The sequence below is a fragment of the Myxine glutinosa genome, chromosome 10 (genome assembly GCF_964187855.1).
Source record: "Myxine glutinosa chromosome 10, kmMyxGlut1.1, whole genome shotgun sequence".
Lineage (NCBI taxonomy): Eukaryota > Metazoa > Chordata > Myxini > Myxiniformes > Myxinidae > Myxine > Myxine glutinosa.
In genome coordinates this window covers 30,360,690-30,382,472 of record NC_136270.1, presented here as the reverse complement: position 1 = coordinate 30,382,472, position 21,783 = coordinate 30,360,690, and the positions used below count along the sequence as shown (strand labels likewise).

The 21,783-nt window shown below is 48.8% G+C and overlaps 1 protein-coding gene across 9 annotated transcripts in view; it reads right to left on the bottom strand.

The window, feature by feature from the left end:
• Positions 1–21,783, bottom strand: part of LOC137434401 (TBC1 domain family member 24-like) — a 111,859-nt gene that overhangs the window by 52,737 nt on the left and 37,339 nt on the right. For 6 of the 9 annotated variants that reach the window (XR_013624704.1, XR_013624705.1, XM_078785506.1 and 3 more), the window contains exons 4-5: positions 3,986–4,408; positions 3,426–3,804 (exon numbers count right to left, since the gene is read on the bottom strand). Coding sequence is in view for 6 of the 9 variants with exons in the window: in XM_078785506.1 (XP_078641632.1) it covers positions 3,426–3,804; positions 3,986–4,408 (802 nt within the window). In the remaining 3 variants the exon portion in view is untranslated. The remainder of the gene's footprint in view (positions 1–3,425; positions 3,805–3,985; positions 4,409–21,783) is intronic. The other 3 variants (XR_013624706.1, XM_078785504.1, XM_078785507.1) reach the window with 1 other exon arrangement.

Here is a 21,783-nt window from a genome sequence, read left to right as displayed (position 1 = left end):
TGCCAGACCGTATCGAAGGCACGTGATATGTTAAGGGAGACAGCTCTAATTTCCTGTTTGGCATTGAGGACCTCCATCCATTGTTGAGAAAGCAGAAGCAGCATGTCCAGAGTAGAGTGACCAGGTCTGAAACCAAATTGATGATCAGAGATCAAGCCATTGGAGAAGAGGAAGGATTTCATATCTGAAGCAATGATGGATTCCATGACTTTGCTGATAATTGGGAGAAGGCTGATTGGTCTGTAGTTGCTGGGATCTGTTTTTGCACCTTTTTTGTGCAAAGCAGTGATGTTGGCAGATTTCCAAGCAGATGGCAGATGACCTTGAGCAAAAGAGAGGGTGAAGAGAACAGAGAGAGGGTGTGAAAGAGCGGAAGAACAGGATTTTAAGACCCGTAGGCTGATGCCGTCAGGTCCAGTTGCAGAATCAGAGTTGAGGGTTGACAGAAACTTTGTGTCCTTTCCTCCTGACAAGGTGGAAGAGTCCAGGAGCAGCTGGGTATGACTGGGTACGGTGGGTACAGAGAGGGATGGGTTTGGGACACAAGATTTAGAGGCAGAGTTGAGGCATACAGCTTTTTCACGTGCGGAGTCAGCCGTGTGGCCGTTTGAGGTGAGGAAGGGGATGGAGGGGGAACAAACACCAGAAACAGATTTGACCAGACGCCACCAGGATTTGGAAGAGGGAGACAGATAAGAGAGTTTGGTCCTGAGAACGGAGAGATATTGTTTCCTGGCTATCCTGAGGGTGGACACACACTTGTTTCGGGCTTTGTGAAAGGAAATGAGATTTCCTTCCGTTGGATTTGCTTTCCAGGAGACGAAAGCAAGTTGTTTCTGGGCAATAGCCTCACAACAATATTCCGTGTACCATGGATGGGAGGAAGGGTATGACAACTGAAGACGGTTCAGTTGAAGTTCAAGGGTTCCACGCGAATTAGTGACATGGGCATTGAGGAAGTTAGGAGCAGAGGAATGGTTGATCAGAGTAGTGATGGCAATGTACGAGAGAGTGCGCACAGCTGTAAGGACGAAGGACGGGAACAGTGGTGAGTTTGAGATGAAGGTGGGAGTGCATCAGGGATCGGTACTAAGTCCACTACTATTTGTAGCTGTGATGAAGGTGCTGGCTCGGAATGTAAAGGAGTAGTACAGCGGATAAGCTCTCATATTTTAACAAATTGTGCATTTTTTGAGAAAAGCATGAAATTTTTAGCATAGTTAGTATATACCATAAGGTTTATTTTCAGATGTGGAGGGAAGTCAGATTTGACCTCTGAGGACCGTGAGAGGTCAAGTACAAGATGGCCACCAGTTCCCATGGGGGTAATGTTCAAACGTGCTTAATTTTGGAACCAAACAGTGTAGAAAAACATTATAGGTGTCATTTCCAACTAAATTGGGGATGCCCATTCATTTGGTGATACTTTTGAGATCGCCTGAACTCAAGGACATGCATTTAGGTCAAGGTCAAATTACGTTAAATATCTATTTTTATGATACTGCAGTTGGAACTGCTATTGGAAAAAGTTCATTTGAACTTTTAAAACTTTATTTTTTTCAGGTACAGGGAGGGATAGGTACAGAACACCCAAAGACCAGAAATGATGAAAAAAAAGTGTTTACACTGCAAGGAATGATGCAATAACCTCTGAAAAAATAACTGTAGTTAACCAAGTATGTCCACAAAAGCTTACATTAAATCAAGTGCAATGATGAAAATTGGTAATGATCAAAATCTAACAGTCTCCAGAACAGAAGCACAGTGCAGTGCACTTGAGTGCAGCTTTGGCACTTGCAGCGTCCAGTGCACCCTTTCTTGCAGCCACAGTGGATCGATTTTGGCACGATTTTTATGCTTCAGGGAGAGTGCTCCAAAGAGGCTGCCACCCAGTTGTCTCCTTTGTCCAGCCCCAGTCAGATGGGTCTGGCATCTTTGGATCCATGACCAATGCCTGGTTCCAACTGTTGGCCTGGTAGCAAGTGTGCTTGAGTGCTGCCTGGGTTGGAGGAATGTTCTCTAGAGTTCTACACTTCTGTGTGAAGAGCTGTTTCCTGGCATCATTCACTTCCGTGCTCTCACTGGTTCGGTCGTACATCAGCACCACAAATTGCTCCAGCAGTAACATGGAGCCTTCACTGACCTCACTTGGCATGCCTAGGAGTTCATTGAAAGCATCATTCACCTCTGGGAAAGACTTCCAAGTTTCCCAGGCAGTCTTCTTTCCTCTGCCAGCGAATGCAGATACAGTATCACACCCGGTGAAAGCGTGAAAGATTGGGAGAGTCAGACACTGTATTGGATTCAATGTGGCAACCATTTCGTGAACAGCTATGTCCCGAAAGCTTGACCCGACACCAAAGGCAGCCCACAGCTCATCAGGAGCATCCCCAATTTAGTTGTAAATGACACCTATAATGTTTTTCTACACTATTTGGTTCCAAAATTAAGCGCCTTTGAACATTAGACTCGGTGGACTTGCGGCCATTTTGGATTTGACCTCTCAGGGTCCTCAGAGGTTAAATCTGACTTCCCTCCACATCTGAAAATAAACCTGGTTTGCTTCACTCCACTCCACATCTGAAAATAAACCTGGTTTGCTTCACTGGTTCACAAGGTCTTTTGCATACATGTAATTCAGACTCGTCTTCATTGCTGACCACACAATGTTCGCAACATATTAATGTACATTTGTGCCAAATTTGGTGCTTGTATCACAAAATGCACAATTCTTTTGAATATTTGGGCTAAGCCGCCCCACTAAGGGGACCTAGAGTATCAGCTCCTTCTTTATTTCATTTCTCTTCTCTTTCATCCCCTGTTTTCCATTCCTCCTCATGCAGTGTTTGACCTTGTATCCAACGTTTTCACTCCATGTGTCCTCTACCTCCCTTTGTTCTCTTCCTCCCTCATGCCCATACTTCCTCCAAGGGTCTCTCTGTTGTATACCTCTACCATGCTATGTTTTCCTCCATTTTGACCATGTTCTCCTTGTTCTGTGATGTGGAATTTCCACATATTTGACACTCAAACATCAAGTAAGTAATTAATTTGATGCATAATTAAAATAGAGTTGAAGCACTGGAACTTGAAATTTAACGACGCATACCTGTGCACTTACCATTCACACCTGGAAAAGGTCTGTGATCTGTGCCAATGTATACAGTATTCATTTCTCTAGTAAACGTCACAAATGTGATATACATCTACAAATGGAAGTTTAATGTGTTCTTGATTCCTTACTTCCCCAATAATCATTCAAAATCATGGGGAAATCAGCTGACCGAACACAAACTGAGCACTTGTTTGGTATTCTGTTAGGTCAGAGGACCTGCATTTTGGTTTTTAATTAGTCATGCGATGTTGAATTATTTGCTTATTTGTTTTGTATAATTTACAATTAATAGGACATTTGCTTGTCTCACCGGCACTGTGGCATGATGCCACCTTTATAGAGCTCCTGTTCATTGGCACATTGTAGCTGGCGGATCTCACGGCGAGAAAACATCCGTAAAGAAAAGGCAACTCTCATCAGCTCTTCAGCCATTGGGAAGTTTCTGCAATCACAGTCCTGGTTTTCTGGTTGATCTTGAGCCTTGCTCATCAATTCTTGAGCAACATTCTCTGACTCACAAGCCTCACTTGTTACCTTCACGTCCTCTTTCTTCTCCTGGGATATGCCCATTGGGCCACTCTCTGGATTTTCAAACTTCACCGCAGGAATGGCCGTTCCAACATTAGAAACCGCCTCGGTAGGCCAGAAAACGTCCAGCTTCAGCAAAGCCAGAGCAACTCGAAACATGACTGCAACACACCCAAAAGTACCACTCGGCAGTTCAGCTGCAGCAATACAAAAAGTACCGCATAAAATACATAGAAACATTTTGTATTAAACTGTAAGACCTAACTAATATTCAAACGTTTTTTAGGCTAATTTAGACTAGCAAATGACTGTTGAGTTTGGTTGGCCTTCATTTGTACTTACCCTTATCGCCCTCGACAAGTAAGCAATCAAGAACACGGAGTGCATGATGGAATGGGAGCTCCACCAATATCCAGGAGAGGCCATACGCACAAGGCCGATTGGGAAGGGTTGCTCGTGGAACCCAACGCTTTGCCAGGTCAGCTAGGGTCAAGAATAGGCCGGTGGCCTCCAGACGTGAGCGAGCCAAGCCAATTCGATCTGAATCGTCACAGGAGAGCAGTCGGGAGAGAGCACTGAACACTGCCGCCTCACTCGGTGCAAAGTGGAAGAGCAGAGAAGCAAGTACAGGGAGCCGTGGACAGTGGGTTACACCTGGAAATTGGTAAGAAAGTGCCCATAGTACCCGAAAGACTGCATCTTCTCCAGCCTTTGTGAGCCAGTAATTGGGGAATGGGCAACTAGCCACGAAGTCTGGGAGTTTTCCTGGAGTGACCGAGGAGAAAAATCAAAGAATAAAAATTGGTGAGGTCCCGATCAAAATGTGACACAGCAATTAAAATTGTGGATTTTGAAACTTCAGATGCTGTATGTATATATATATTAAATAAACTAAGTGAAGCCATTATGAAGCAAGAAGCCAAGGCTACACCTTATGAAAGCAACAATAAGCGGTCAGATATAAGGGGAAAAAGGAAAAATATCAAGGGAGAGAATGTTTGTGAGCTGAAAATGTGAAATAGGCTTTTGCAGCTCTCTCTCGCTCTCTATGTAAATATATATATATATAAACACAGAGGACTAGATGTATTTTATTATGTATATTTTTCATTTGAAATCAGAATGACATAAAACAGTCTTAATATTGTGTAGAAAATAATATAACAACTTTTCATTTTAACACAAATTATTGAAAAACCTTTCAATAAAAAAAACGCCAATTTTATTAATCTGACCAAGTTACGCCATATTTAAAAAATATCTACCGTAGTCCTTTCTGCTTGACCCTGTATAAACGAGTACATTGATTAGGTCTTTGCATATATATATATATTGTTATGAATTTGGTAATGCAACATCTAGAGCTAGGTAGATCTGAATAGGTAGGTATTCGGCTGTCGTGACAGGGACTCTATATGTAATAAGTTATTGATGTTTAGGCGGTTGTCGGGGTAAGATGTATGAGTGTGGATCTACCTGGAGATTCGAGTGTTAAATAGTGAGGGGTTAAAGGTAACGCCCCTGTGAGTATCACCTAGTAATCAAACCTTTGTCCTTTATGGCACTGCAAACCACATAAACATTAGTTAGGTCCTTAGCGCAACATTAAATAATCCCCTTTCCCTGACAAGGACTCCGTATTAAATGGACACAACCAGGCCAAAAACACCACCACAATTGGCCGCCACCGTGTACACCTCCCAAGGCCTACAAACCGGGCCGGCACGTGTTATGCCAGGACCGCAGGGTCGCGTAACGGGGGAGATGTTAGGAGTCGCATGCCGTAGAGGGCGTGACCGGCGAGCTGGGACCATATGATTGGCTGAGGAGTGCGCGAATGTGACGTCATCGGGGAGAGATATATGCGACGGTCGGACGCCATGTTCGCCAGTTGAGTTCGCCAGTTGAGTCTCTCTGAGTTGAGTTGAGTTGAGTTCGCCAGTTGAGTCTCTCTGAGTTCGCCAGTTGAGTTGAGTTGCGATCTGATCTCGAGTCGTCCCAGTTCGTTGAACAGTTGAGTAGAGCGTCCCAGTTCGGTACCGGAGTGGCAGTTGAGAGAAGTGAGAGCTCGTGGCAGTTGACGGTTCGTGCCATTTTCTACAGTTCGTGACCACAGCTCGTTGCAGTTGGCAGTTGGCACTCGGCACTCAGCAGTTGGCAGTTGGCACTTGGTTTTTGGTTGCTTCGTGCAGCCCTGCGTTGGACCGACGAGGCCTGGTGGCGCTTGGAGGCGGAGGCAGAGGGCCGTGGAACTTGGAGCGAGGTGTGCGATCGGGCCGAAAGGAGCGGTGTTGGACGGCAGCCACAAGGACGACAAAGACAGATAAGCCCGAATCCGCGTACACTGTACACGACGTGACTTGTTATTTTCGTATTAATCTCCCTCGTTTGTGTTTGATATCAGTCGTGTGGGGACGTCCCGATTTAGTTATTAGTATTACCGGCGCGTGCTTTTTCACTGGCTTTACTTTTAATAATAAATCCTTATATTATTTTCTGTACATATTTGAACGCAGTTTCCTGGGTGTTTCATTTTAATAGATAAGGCTGCGGAGCCTTCGCTGCGTCCCGCCATTTCGCGCGTTGGTGTTGAACGTGAGTCCGCCATTGAGTGTTCGCCTCGGGAGTTAAAGTCTCGCAAATCGGTCATCCGTAACGGTGGTGTTAATCACGGTTACGCGACAAGTGGTGTCAGGAGTGTAGGATTCGAATCCGTCGGACAAATTTTTTTTTGTCCGCGGCGAGACATCGACACGGTCGGGCGTACATTGCGTCCGACGTTCGAACGAAAAATTTGGATAGGCGAGGCGGAGAAATTTAATAATCAATTGGGCATACGGAGCGCGATATCGCGTCTTCGTCAAATTTAAATTGTGTTTTTGGAATTAAAATAAATACGCGCGCGGGAAACAATCTTCCGGAAAGCGGATGTCGGAAATTGATGAGATGGAAGTACGCAGCGAGGCCTCCGTCAGCGTTGGGAGTGAGCCGGAAATGGAGGATAAGGAGGATAGCGTTGGAACTTTCCCCGCCGCTGGGACGGCCCCGATAGATCTCCAGACCATAGTAAATTTAATAAAAGACATGAGGGCTCAGAGTGAGTCCCAGGGGAAGGAATGTAGGGAAGGAATGAAGGGAATGAGTGATCGATTGGAGGAACAAATGGGACAAATGAAAAGTGGGTTGGAAAATAAAATGGAGTCCCAGGGGAAGGAATGGAGGAATGAAATAAAGGAAAGGAATGAACAATTGGAAGGAAAAATTGGGGAAATGGCACAGCAGCTGGGGGAACGAATAGATGGCATAGAAGGGAGAGTGCAAAACCAAATTACGGACAGACTGGGGAAATTTGAGGGTAAAGTAGAAACTCAAATGGGGGAGATGGAAAAAGCCATAGGGGTGGAAATTGAATTGAAACGGGAAGAATTAATGTCAAAAATAGAGGAGGGCGTGACGCAGGCTGTCCAAATGGGGGAAAAGTTGGAGGGTCAGATTGGTGCCACAAATGCTCGAATTGATAAAGCAAATGGGGAATGTTTCCCACATTCTGGCCTGGTTGTTTATCGGGACCGTGTGGATGTCACAACACCCCAACCGGGGGATGAATTTGGAATTGTGCAGCACCAGGGCGGTGGTGCGGAGCAAGAGGGGGTAGAGTTTTTGGGGGTCCATGCGATAGAGCCGGACCGGGTATTTATTGGGGATATTGATCAAAGCCTGGCGGGGCCAGGAATGATTTCTAATGATGATGATGAGGATGATTTGATCCAGCGGCTGGAGACCTGTGACAGTCCCATGGAGGTAGAGCTTGTTCAGGCCCAAAGGAGTCTGGGGGAAGAGGTGAGTTGGTCCGAGGAGGTGGTTGGAATGACCGAGGGGACGCTCACTGTACACTGCTATTTGGAAACAGAGGCTCCAAAATTGGACAACCAGTTGGGGGAGTGTGTTGGCTCCGGGCTGGATTTGGATCTTGGAGGATCGGGAGATAGAGCTTCTGGAGATTTGGTCCCTGTAGGGAATTTGGATCAACTGCAGGGAGGGGCAGAACAACCGGTGGTAGAGGTTGTTCCCTGCAGCTGCGGAATGGCAGTGGGAATGAAAATTTGTAAAATAAAATTACAATGGGAAATTGATTTGGAGCAGCCATGGTTTGGATTGGTCCCCGGGCTGCGGGATCTGGATATGGAGAGGTCATGGGTGATGGCCTCGGGCAAAAGTTGCCCCTTTCAAAATTTGGGTATGCCAGCCAGCTGGGGGGCTGTGATGGCGAGATTTGGACGTGGGGTCCAGCCTTGGGTGTCGAGGTACGACCTGGGTCCCACGGGGGGTCTGGTGGAGTGTGGCGTCCCTTGTCCGTCGGGGCGCCGTCCGAGCTGGTGGCTCGGTCCGGCAGGGTCACCGGACCCTGGTGGGGGTTAAGACCTCCAGAGGGGTCCGAGGTGGTTTCTCAAGCCTGGGTTGGCATTTATTGAGGACCACTAGGGGGAGGTGTTGTGGGTCGCGCTTTGGTGGTGGCACCGCAGATGGCCAGCTTGGGACTGATGTGGTGACCACCCGGGCATGCGGCCTGGCACTCTCCTCCAGGGACTCTGGGACAACCAGCATGTGGTGACCTGGCATGGTGGTTGGTCTATGGACGCGGGTCGAACCGAATGGACAGGGATGGAGATAGCCTGCCGGACAACCATTGGGGCATCTGTGGAACGTGATGGTGTGAGTGACCTTCCACAGATGCTCCGTTGTGATTTATGGACTCTCGGGTTGGGAAGAGAGCCATGGGGATGTGAATCGGGAGATGTGTAACGAGCCGAGCATATGGGCCAGGCTCGGCTGGCATGTGTATGGCAAAGCATCCTTCTTTGGTGAGGTGAGTGAAATGTGACAAATGGTTGGCATGGGTAATCTGTGGGTTAGATGCAAATTTAAGGGTGGATTGTGAAATGCCATGGTGGACACTGTATAGTGACGCCATTATTGATCCAGGTGTGTAGACCAAAGTGTTGGAGGCTGTGATGAAATTAATAGGGTAGCAAGACACAGCTTTCAACTGGTTGCGGGGGCAACTGTGCTGATATTTGGGACGCGGGATGATGGGGATGTAGTTGTGTAGCCTGAGGGTCAACGTGGTGCTGTGCGTGTCCGAGGTGTGTGGACCATGTCTTCTGGGTGGGTCTCCTGGTGGAGCATGGCTGTTGACTGGACCTTGGTGTGGTCAAGTGTGGGTGAGCACTGGGGGGCTGCAGTTCTGTAGTCGGACTGGGGGATGATGGGGAGGTGCAGGGGACGTGGCTGTAGGGATGCCACGCACTGCGACCGTGCCCCCCAGGGCCGAGGTTGTGTGTGCGGTAGTGTGTGTTGTGGCAGCAAGTGCTCACCACATTGGCCAGCTGGGGCTGCTGCAGCTGTGTTCCTCGCAGGGGGGCCGAAGGATGGATGGTGGGTCGCGCCCTTATGGACACTCATGGGCCATGTTGGCGTTTTGACTGCTCACCTTGTCCCGGTGACCCTTGCACGGTAGAGGTGCAGAGCTGTCGTGGCCACAGGTAGTTGTGTAGTGATGATCACCGTTGGATGCGGATCCACATACCTGCCAGTGTAGTGGGGACAAAAGAGAAATTTGGAAGGATTTGGTAGGCCCAATGTGAAATTTTGGGAATTGTATGGGTGGATTGCACTTTGAACCTGACCAACCTGCAACTACCTGCACTTAAGGTGAGTGTTTTGAGGAGTACTGTCCCAGGCTTCAGGACTTGCTTTGGAAATTGGGGACATGTAAATTGGAGTTGGGAGGCGGGTGTGAGTGATGACATGGCCGGTGAGGGGATGGAATGGGAGCCACAGTGTCTTGTGGGTGGCGTATGTTTTTGTATTGTGGTTATGTGTTTTGATGTGGTCGTGAGAGTGGAACCTGGAGAGTGTGTGATGATTATTGGAGATAATGAGGGGTGATAATTGTGCTTTTGGAAATGTGCTTTTGGGAAGATGTGATGGTTTAAATGATTCGAACTGTGAATGGGATTTCACATTGGCAGGCCATGGCAAGCCTTGTAACACCTTTTACACCATCTATGAATTGTACTGAATTGTGCTGAGTTGTGTGGAGAATTGAATGGCAGCGGGGGAGGAAGTGTGTTTTGGGGTCTTGTGGGTGGGGAAGGTGTGTGTGTCCGCAGGTACAGAGCAAGCTCTGAGGAGCGATGCCTGCGGGCCCCCCTCTGCGGCAATTACCCCTGGCAGCCGGTGGTAACTGGAAATTGGAGCTCGTCGGTGGAGGGTCTGGTTGGGCGCCGCGGGGTGAGGAAGTCCCCCGGTGACCCGTGTTGCTGCGCGAAAGCAGGAGGCAAAGGAGCCTGGTGTGTGTGGAGACCCTCACCGGCGAGGTAACGGCGGAAAGGGGCTGTTGGGCTGTCATGGGGCCAAGAGGTAAAGGGGGGGGGGGCAATGAATTTGTAAGTCGGTTGACTTGTTTTTGGGACTGCGGGCACCACAGCCTGATGCGCCCCCACCATCTTTTTGTGCGGTACCTCCCCGCTGCCTAGTGAGGAATGCACACACACGTGAATGACATCAATGCCATGGTCCTGCAGGGGGTGTACTGGGAATAAGTGCTTTGTTGATTTTTGCAATGCCTTGATGACCTATGGAATGAGAATGAGTGGTTAAGGGGTCTGTGTTGCATGAATGTGGGCGAAATCCACCGAGCCGTGTCACTCACCTGTAACATCTGGACGGGGCCCGAGGAAATTTAGGGGGATGCATTGGGGATGGCCCCGCAGGTAAGGTTGAGTCTTGTGGCATCCACCGGGGGACGCGGTCTGTAGACCGGGGTATGTACAAAGGTTAGAGTTTTGAGTTTTGGAAAGATGGTTAAGTTTGTGGATAAGGTAGGAGTTTTGGTGTGTTGTTTGTTCCTCCCTCCACAGGAACAAGGAAGAAGATGTACATACTTGCATGATGGTTAAGGGGTTCAGCATGTTAAGGAAGTGTAGGTAGGTAGTCCGACTCACTTCCCACAGCCCTTCCTGATTTATTTCGTAGGTTAATTAAGTGTGTGACAGTAAGTGTTAAGGCTGGAATGGTAGCCCTGCGGTGAACCTTGCAGGAGCTACGGTTCCAGGGGGGGGGCTGTGTTATGAATTTGGTAATGCAACATCTAGAGCTAGGTAGATCTGAATAGGTAGGTATTCGGCTGTCGTGACAGGGACTCTATATGTAATAAGTTATTGATGTTTAGGCGGTTGTCGGGGTAAGATGTATGAGTGTGGATCTACCTGGAGATTCGAGTGTTAAATAGTGAGGGGTTAAAGGTAACGCCCCTGTGAGTATCACCTAGTAATCAAACCTTTGTCCTTTATGGCACTGCAAACCACATAAACATTAGTTAGGTCCTTAGCGCAACATTAAATAATCCCCTTTCCCTGACAAGGACTCCGTATTAAATGGACACAACCAGGCCAAAAACACCACCACAATTGGCCGCCACCGTGTACACCTCCCAAGGCCTACAAACCGGGCCGGCACGTGTTATGCCAGGACCGCAGGGTCGCGTAACGGGGGAGATGTTAGGAGTCGCATGCCGTAGAGGGCGTGACCGGCGAGCTGGGACCATATGATTGGCTGAGGAGTGCGCGAATGTGACGTCATCGGGGAGAGATATATGCGACGGTCGGACGCCATGTTCGCCAGTTGAGTTCGCCAGTTGAGTCTCTCTGAGTTGAGTTGAGTTGAGTTCGCCAGTTGAGTCTCTCTGAGTTCGCCAGTTGAGTTGAGTTGCGATCTGATCTCGAGTCGTCCCAGTTCGTTGAACAGTTGAGTAGAGCGTCCCAGTTCGGTACCGGAGTGGCAGTTGAGAGAAGTGAGAGCTCGTGGCAGTTGACGGTTCGTGCCATTTTCTACAGTTCGTGACCACAGCTCGTTGCAGTTGGCAGTTGGCACTCGGCACTCAGCAGTTGGCAGTTGGCACTTGGTTTTTGGTTGCTTCGTGCAGCCCTGCGTTGGACCGACGAGGCCTGGTGGCGCTTGGAGGCGGAGGCAGAGGGCCGTGGAACTTGGAGCGAGGTGTGCGATCGGGCCGAAAGGAGCGGTGTTGGACGGCAGCCACAAGGACGACAAAGACAGATAAGCCCGAATCCGCGTACACTGTACACGACGTGACTTGTTATTTTCGTATTAATCTCCCTCGTTTGTGTTTGATATCAGTCGTGTGGGGACGTCCCGATTTAGTTATTAGTATTACCGGCGCGTGCTTTTTCACTGGCTTTACTTTTAATAATAAATCCTTATATTATTTTCTGTACATATTTGAACGCAGTTTCCTGGGTGTTTCATTTTAATAGATAAGGCTGCGGAGCCTTCGCTGCGTCCCGCCATTTCGCGCGTTGGTGTTGAACGTGAGTCCGCCATTGAGTGTTCGCCTCGGGAGTTAAAGTCTCGCAAATCGGTCATCCGTAACGGTGGTGTTAATCACGGTTACGCGACAATATATACACAGTCACGTGAAAAAGTAGGTACACCCCATGTAAAGTTTTGACTTTTTCAACATATTTCAACATACAGCTAGCTATTTGATCTTCATTTCAACAATATTGAGAGATAAAGGTGATATAATATAACAAATATCATGAAACATTTACATTTTGTCGTTCATTATATAATTTAAAATAAACATAAATGCAAATTTCGCATGTGGAAAAAGTAAGTACCGTTAAATAGTAAGAAATAGGAAAAAGTAAGAAAAAGTAAGTTGCACCGTTAAATTTTATGTATTATATCGCTTTTTGAAAATAAATAGTAAAATATGCATATGTAAATGACTGTATGCCATGTGTATGGAGGGGTTACTCAATTTTTACAATTTTGGTGTTTAACGAGTTTTGTGACGAAACTCTTCATATATATATATATATATATATATATATATATATATATATATATATATATATATATATATATATATATATATATATATATATATATATATATATATATATATATATATATATATATATATATATATATATATATATATATATATATATATATATATATATATATATATATATATATATATATATATGTGGGGCGTGAGCCCCTCCCCCCTTTGTGCTCTGTTACTGTTTGACCAATTACCAAGTATAACCAATTATATGTTTTGTTTTGATTGTTTACTGTATCCTTTTAATACTTATATTCTTTCCATGTTCTCTGAAAGCTGGCTGTACCCTTATAAGAAGTGAAATGCTTTACAAACCTTTGCCCTGTGTTGGCACAATCCCTTGTTCCCCATGCTATGGCCTTGGTTGCAAACTGCTATCTTTCTGGCCTCTGCCAATTTCCTGTATGTTGGCACTTTTATGACTGTTCACTCCCTCTATACTTTCCCAACCAAAGGACTTATGTTACATTACTTTGTTGTTTGAAATGCCTTTTAAGGATTATATACTTTGTATGACTTTCATGCCTTGTAATGGCATGTTCTCTTTACCTGTCGAAATCCAGAGTTTGTTTCCATACTGTGGTCACAGCTGCAAAGCTGCTATACTCCTCCATGTTCTCAATATCCTTCTTGATGACAGCTTTAAGGCTGTCTACTCCTTATCTCCTTCTTTCCCTTCAAACCTCAATGATTTCCCTTCAAGCTTCAATGATTTATGATATCAAAGGGCATAACCCTCGCCTAGCCTCGGACTTCCTTAAACGAATTGGACAACAGGAGGGGACTGAGGTGGGGGCCATGTAAGTCCACCCTTTGTCTCCTGTCCTGATGTTAAACCACACCCCTATCTTTCATATATATAATGAAGCCTTGATCAAACATTTTCAGAGCATCTTGTTGTAGAGTTGGTCATTTTGTGTGAGCTTCCTGCGACATCCTGTTTTCCGCAAGCTTGTGTATAACGAGTTCTAATAAATATATCCGTTGCTCCTTCTCTGAGACCTCTGAGTCCCAAGTCTTAAGTCCCAACCCGGCAAATGGTGGCAGCGGTGGGATCAGTCCATGCAGTCCGGGACGCGGTCCCAGGCAAGTGAGTGGTGAGACCAGCTGGCAATTGATCCGGGTCAGGTGAGCTGTGGTTTTCTTTTGTTTTTCCTTTATAGCCTGGGGGTCAGTCCAAATTGTAACCCACTCTCTTGCTCGGGTGCCGTTTGTTCCGTTCCCTGCTCGAACCTGATCCATGAACCTAAATTTAAATACGGACCACTTGGGTCCCGGAGCAACTGACTGTTTATGGATTCGTTAGGGTAACGTTACGTGAGGGTAAGGGGTAATAGATCTCTGGGTTGTGAGGGTGAGGATAAGGGCGGCGTCCCAATCCGAGGCCTACCCAGGAGACATTGGAATCATAAGTAAGGTTAGAAGTATTATAAGGGCGTAGGACGCCAGGAAAGGTAAGGTACGGTTAGGTTAGACAGCTGTGTAGGCGGGCGAGCCTCTCAGGAGTTAGGCAGACGGCCGTACCTCGTGCAGGCGGTCGAACCTCACGGGGACAAGGCAACGTCGATAAACCAAATTTTCTAGGATGGGTAATAAAACTGTGAAGGCAGGTGAACCTCTCAGAAATACCCCAGCATTTTTCATGTTTAGGAGGCATGGCTATGCCGCTGCGAGACCAGGGAAGTCATGGGCTGCGTTGACTAAGGATCTAGGTGAACCGTGGCCCGAAGGAGGGTCTTTTGCGCTGGAAAAATTGGATGCGTTGTATGAGGCATTAGATAAGTTAGAACAGGAAAGGAAACACTTCCCGCCTGACTATTGGAAAGTCTTTAGTTGGTGGAAGGAAGAAGCATTGAAGCGACAGGCAAGGTCAAGACAGGCCAGCCTGGCCGGTGAGGTATCAAAACTCAAGGGCCTGAGGAAGCAGGCGAATAAAATGCAGGATAGCGCGGTTAGGGAAATAGAGAGGCAGGCTAACGCGCGACTGATGCCGCTCGTTGAAAATCGAGACCCCGTGGTAGGGGAGGTAGTAACCAATCTACCCTCCCCAGCCCCAGACCTAAGCCCTGTCCCGGGGTTTCAGGCGCCACCTATCCTTTCCGCGCCCCCGCCACCACCTCCCTGCAACCCCGCTACCATCGCACCCCAGCTACCCCAGGGGCCGACACCCCACGGCACGAAGGTCGTTACCCCCCAGAACCATCCGAGCCAGGGAAATCCGTTTGCACAGCTCGGGGCTAACGGGATAAATAACGGGACCGATATTGAAGGGTTCCCGCCACCAATGGGACAGGACGGGTTATACCCCTCACTGGTAGGCTGTAGTGGGAACGAGACCCCCCAAACTACCCCATTGAAGGAATAATAATAATAATAATAATGCATTTATTTTATATAGCGCATTTCAGGAAGCCCAAAGACGCTTTGACAGAGTGCAAAACATAATGCATAGCAAAACATAAAAACAATTGCAAAAAAAGAAGAATCAATAGGGAAATATTCAAAGCACAAAGGAGGGAGAAGGAGAGGAGATAGTCAGGGGTTAGATGCTGTGGGTTAAATGTTGAATGCAGTGTTGAACAGGTGGGTCTTGAGTGATGTTTTGAATGTGGTGAGTGAGGAGGAGTCTCTGATGGTGTGAGGTAGCGAGTTCCAGAGGGTGGGAGCAGCGATGGAGAAGGCCCTGTCCCCCCAGGATCTAAATTTGGTCCGGATGGGGGGGGGGGGTCAGGAGGTTGGTACCAGCAGAGCGGAGGTTGCGGGTGGGAGTGTGTCTGGAGAGGAGGTCAGCCAGGTAGGATGGGGCCAGGTTATGGAGGGCTTTGTAGGTCAAGAGGAGGATTTTGTACTGGATTCTCTGGGAGATGGGGAGCCAGTGAAGCTTGTAAAGGACGGGGGTGATGTGGTCACGGGTCCGGGAATGGTTGAGTAGACGGGCAGCGGAGTTCTGAATGTATTGGAGTTTATTGGTGATTGTTGAGGGTGAACCATAAAGGAGGCTATTGCAGTAGTCCAAACGGGAAGTGATGAAGGCGTGGATGAGGGTTTCTGCAGCCACGGAGGAGAGGGATGGACGAAGTCGGGCGATGTTTTTCAGGTGAAAGAAGACTGTCTTTGTGATCTGTTTAGTGTATTTGTCGAAGGAGAGGGTTTGGTCAAAGATGATGCCAAGATTCCGGATGTGAGGGGAGGTGGATACTGGGAAACCGTCGATGTTGAGGGCAAAGTTATGGGTGGACTTGGTGAGCGTTTTTGGGCCAATGATGATTATTTCAGATTTATCACAGTTAAGTTTGAGGAAGTTGATTTGAAGCCAGGATTTTATTTCAGTGATGCAGTTTGTCAGGATAGAGTGGGTGGCGGTGGAGATGGACTTGGTGGAGATGAAAAGCTGGATGTCATCGGCGAAGCAGTGGAATTGGAGACCATGACGGCGGATTAAGTGACCGAGGGGGGACAGGTAAAGGATGAAGAGGAGGGGGCCAAGAACTGAACCTTGGGGGACACCTTGGGGGAGGGGAGCAGTGGGGGATTTGCAGTTATTGATGGAGATGAACTGACATCTGTCAGAGAGGTATGATTTAATCCAAGAGAGGGCAGTGCCGGTAATGTTAAAGGTGGTTTCAAGTCTGGTGAGGAGGATGGTGTGATCGATGGTGTCAAAGGCGGCGCTGAGGTCGAGGAGGATGAGAATGTTGAGGTTGCCAGCGTCAGAGGAGAGGAGAAGGTCGTTGGTGATTTTGAGGAGAGCAGTTTCAGTACTGTGGTTGGAGCGGAATCCGGATTGGAATGTTTCATACAGGTTATTGGCAGAGAGGTGATGTTTGAGTTGAGTGGCTACAGCGCGTTCCAAAACCTTTGACAGAAAGGGTAGGTTGGAGATGGGTCTGAAGTTATTTAGGGTGTCAGGGTTTAGTCCAGGTTTTTTCAGAATGGGGGTAACAGCAGCAATTTTGAGGGATGGTGGGACGATGCCTGTAGACAGGGAGGAGTTTATTGTTGCAATGATAAGTGGAGAGAGAGCAGGAAGGGAGGCCTTGACAAAGCTGGAGGGGATGGGGTCAAGAGTGCAGGTGGCAGTTTTCATTCCGATGAGGAGTTCAGAGAGGTCAGTAGGGGAGACTGGGGAGAATTGAGACAGGGGATGGCAGGATAAGGGGGGGCAGGTGGTTTGAGGGGGAGCGGGTGCGGCGGTGGTCAAGCTGTTGTAGATGTTTTCAATTTTGCGTTGGAAGAATGAAAGGAAGGAGATGCAGTTGTCTATTGTGAATGACTGGGTGGTGGTGTTCAGGGGGCTGAGGAGTTTGTTTATTGTAGAGAAGAGTGCTTTTGGGTTTCCGGAGCCAGAGTGGATAATTTGAGAGTAGTAGGCGGAGCGGGCGCGGGAGTAGGCGGAGCGGGCATCTTTATAGTGTTGTATGTGGTCCTTGTAGGCCTGGGAGTGAACTGTGAGACCTGTTTTATTGCGGAGTCTTTCAAGTTGGCGAGCACGAGTTTTCATCAGGCGGAGTTCAGGGGTAAACCAGGGAGCAGAATGGGTGAAAGAAACTGTTTTGGTTTTTATAGGCGCAAGTTGGTCAAGGCAGGAGGAGAGAGTGTGGTTGTAGTAGTCAGTGAGGTCAGAAGGGGTGTGGAAGTCAACGAAGGTAGAAGTGGACATTTTTTCAGAGAGGGTCGATGAGAATGAGGTAGGTGAAAGAGCGTTTAGCTTACGGAAGTTGATAGTGCGATAATGCCTTGGTGCTGGGGTTGGGATGTTGATGGTCAGAGTGATGGCTAGGTGGTCAGAGAGAGTGAGGTCGGAGCCAAAGAGATGGTGCAAAATTAGTCCAGTAGAGCAGACAAGGTCCAAAATGTGACCACGGTTATGGGTAGGAAAGTTGACATGTTGAGTGAGGTTAAAGCAGGTGAGTAAATCAGAATGTCAGGAAATAACAGAAAGGGAAAAATTGTGCCCCTTACAAGTTATTGGAGTTAATGCTCAAGGTCAGGGGGTTCGAGAAAGGGTACCATGGAAAGAATCCGCTTTAACAGTAATGCGGGAAAGGATTCAACATTTGCTTATCGATGACCCACGACAGATAGTACCAACCATGTCGAATTGGTTTTTAAAAGGCGATTGCGACTATCGAGACATAACCCATATGGGAGTATCCCTGCTCCCACCCAAAGTATGGGACAAGGCTAGACAAAGAGTACAGTGGCCGATGGAGGATCCAAGGGCGGCAGGAGCGGGCCAGATAACACAAGTACAATGGGAGGATCTAAAGGTCCGGTTGCTAGAGTCCATCGAGCTGGCGCTGTTGCCAGCAGGAGGTCCGGATTGGGGAAAGATCGGGGCCATAAAACAAAAGGCAGGAGAATCAATTGGAGATTATCGGGAAAGGTTGGAAAAGGCCATCGCGCGCTGGGGAGGACTGGGTCCGATGCAGCTGGTAGGACTACCCCAACCATTGGTAAACCAATATCTGATAGAGGGGCTCCGGCCGGCATTAAAGAAACAGGTACAGTCCGTCCTTTTCGGCTGGAAGGGAATGACAACCAACGATTTATGCAACAAGCTGGAACGATGCCCGGGCTACTCCTTGGAGGAGAGGAAGGATATTAAGGAGGAAATATTGCAAATGTATGTCCAGGAGAAACGGGCTCAACTTAATCAAAATAAAAGGGGAGATCGGAGTCAGAGCCACATACGCGATCAGTGCCAGAAGTGGGGACCCGTCCGGGGTTATGAGGACCCCTAGAAGGCTGATTGGCCTTTCTATAAGGGCCAATCCCCCAACGGAGAGTGGGCCCACCATGAAGGCAACGACTGCGACGGTTGTACCGACCAAGACCATGGACGAATTAACATGGACGAGATAAGACAACAATGGACAATACCACCCCCTCTTCCCCCTCCTCCTCAAAACCCCCAAATTTGGACCGTACCAGGGCCCCCTCCCCAAAATTGGCACCCACCAAGACCCCCTTTCCAAAACCCTGGACCACCCCCCAATCATTGGACACAGGATGGAGCGAAGGGGACCTGGGCCGCGCCTCGGGGTCCGCCGCAATGGCAACAAGTAAACCAGTCACAGTGGGGGCCGCCAGACCGACGGCTGGGTGGAAGGGGTGTCGTAGAGGGATGACCTGTGCCCTCCGCACCGCCGTTTCCGCAGGAACCGTGCTTCCATTGCAAGCAATTGGGACACTGGAGACGCGATTGCCCAAATGCTCGTAAGGGGTTTCCGCCCCAGGGCCACCACGCGGTCTATTGACGGGACGCTAGCGGGTCGCCTAAGGAGTGTCCTCTCTTGACTATGACGCCGGCTGAGGAACCGACCTTGACGCTGGACGTGGACGGACAACAATTAGATTTCCTTGTCGATACGGGCGCGACTCGCAGTACAATTAACGAGGGGCAACTGCCATCCTTGCGCCCCACGAAAAGGAACGTTCAAATAATGGGCGTTTCGGGCTTACCCCAAGCGCTTCCTATTTCGGAGGAAGTGCGAGTAACATGCGGCCCGCTAGAGGCTAAACATGCTTTCTTGATGACCACTACCGCCCCCACAAATTTTCTGGGATGGGATTTACTGTGCCGATTGGGCTGTCAGATTTCATGTACAGAGCAGGGAGTTTTCGTAGATGTTGCGGAATCTAAACACGACTCGTTGATGATGGCATTGTCTCGTCCCGGCCCCACCGCATATTGGTGGCGCTTGGACGAAGGGGCTCTGGCTACTTGGACACATGTCATAGATTCTGTGTGTTTGGACAGTCCAGTTGTGCGAGAATGGCTACAACTGCACCAAATTTCGATAAAACACTTAAAGGATAATCCACCCCACTGCATGGCTTATTACGATGCTAAGGGCGAGGATGAGGATTACCGAGAGAAGGTTAAGGAAGAGCTGGGTAAGCGCACGCCTCTACACTTATCACGGATATGGATCGGCCGTGAGGGGATAGGTATCGAGGTAGTCCTATCCGCGGGTCAGCGTGCGTTGACCCAATACCCCGCAGGAGCGGCCGCCCATGTTACCCTCACTACTGCCAAGGGGTGGCCGCCGGAAAGTGTAGGTTGGATGGTGGGGCGATTACAGGAAGTTCCCTTACATGGTTATTGGTTTAAGAAGGGCCACTGGACTGTGAGACAGCTCAATAACGGTGAAGGGTACTCGATTGACATTAAGAAACAACAGAGGGATGGAGTGTTCGAAGAGGCAGAGTTGCCCCCTAAGGGCAACTATGCCATGCGGGCAGTGCTTACGGACCCGGGTGAGTCAGACTACCTCCTGGCGGAGGTGCCGGACGACTTATGGCCTCGGTGCGACGACGAGGTTGGACGGATGCGAGACGCCGAACCTTTAGTGATATTAGTGCAACCGGGGATGCGCTTGCCAAACGTGAAACAGTATAAGCTACGACCCGAGGCCGACGTAGGCATAGCACCAGTAATTCAATCCCTGGTGGAGCAGAAAATTATCGTGGAAACTAACAGCCCATGTAATACACCAATTCTGCCACTAAAAAAGCCGACGAAAGATAAATGGAGGTTTGTACAGGATCTAAGGGAGGTGAACAAGGTGATACAAGGCATACACCCACTAGTGCCGAATGGAGAGACCCTTATGATGTCAATTCCGCCGGACGCAACATACTTCACAGTTATTGACCTTTGTTCTGCGTTTTTCTCTGTGCCCATCGCGGCCGAGTCACAATACTTGTTCGCTTTCACCCATAGGGGGCGACAGTATACTTGGACAGTACTACCTCAGGGGTTTTCAGATAGCCCCACTCTGTTTTCCCGGGCGCTGCACCGCGACCTGGCGGATGTGGAATTGGAGGGAGGGTCAGTGTTGTTGCAGTACATTGACGACTTGTTGATTTGTTCCCCTTCTAAGGAGGCGTGCGAAAAGGATTATATGGCCCTATTAAAGGCCTTCGCGGCCAAAGGCCACAAAGTAGGCAGACCAAAACTTCAATTTGTGCGGAAGGTTGTAACTTACTTGGGACACGCCATTTCGCGTGGGAAACGGGAATTGGATGCTGGACGGGTGACCGCTATCATGGAGATGCCTCGCCCACGCACGCAACGGCAAATGCTGCGCTTCCTAGGTATGACGGGATATTGCCGCACTTGGATAATGGATTTTGCGCTGTTGGCTAAGCCACTGTACGAGGCGACTAAATCAAGCGCCCCGGAAGAATTGGAATGGACGGATGATTTGAAGCGATGTTTTGTGGGTCTTAAGAAGGCGTTGGTCACGGCACCGTCATTAGGACTCCCAGATTATGCGAAACCATTCACCCTTTACACTCACGCCGTGGGAGGTTTCGCCCAGTCCGTCTTGACACAGACCCATGGGGACAAGGAGCGGCCGGTGGCCTACTTTAGTAAAAAGCTGGACCCGGTCTTATAGGATTTCCGGTGTGCTTGCAAGCCGTGGCCGCGGCCAGGTACGCAGTAGAAAGAACAGCGGACATTGTCATGGGACACCCAGTAACGCTATGGGTGCCGCATTGCGTCACTTCGCTGTTGCTACAGCGAAGCACACAGCATTTGTCTAACACTAGATTAATGCAATACGAATCCACACTGATCACTGCAGCCAACATCACGATCGAAGGTTGCGTAAGGGAGAATGCACACCGGTGGTGAGTGTTACGGAGGGTGTAACGGGAGTGTGCGCAAGAGGATGCGCGAGAAAGGTGTGTAACGGACAGGTGCATGAGTACAGAGTGCGCTGTCAAGAGTAAGGGTGAATGCGCGACCGAGAGTGGTGGTGAAAGCAGTGAGAGTGACACGGAGCATGAGTTGGTGGTGGCAGGTGAGAGAGGATGTACACCTGGAATGGAAGGATGCACACCTGGAATGGTAGAGCGTGTGTGGGAATGCACACTGGAATTGGTGGTGAGGCACGTGGTTGGGTGTGCAAGTGAGAGCACACCTGTGGTTGTCACAGAAGAGGTGACCAAGGAGGGGGCGCGAAGAGGTGTGTTGGTGAGGTGTGCGAACGACGAGTGTGTGCAAAGGTGTGCGGTGGTCAGGTGTGTGACCAAGTCTGCAAGCGGAATGAGTGTACCTGGGTGTGTCAGGGAAGGTGCAATGACAAAGAGCATGGAGACAGCTGGATGTATGAGCAAGGAACGGGCTGCGGGGTATAAGCATGCAAGTGGAGCATCGACGCTAACCGGGTTAGCGGTTAGAGCGACGTAT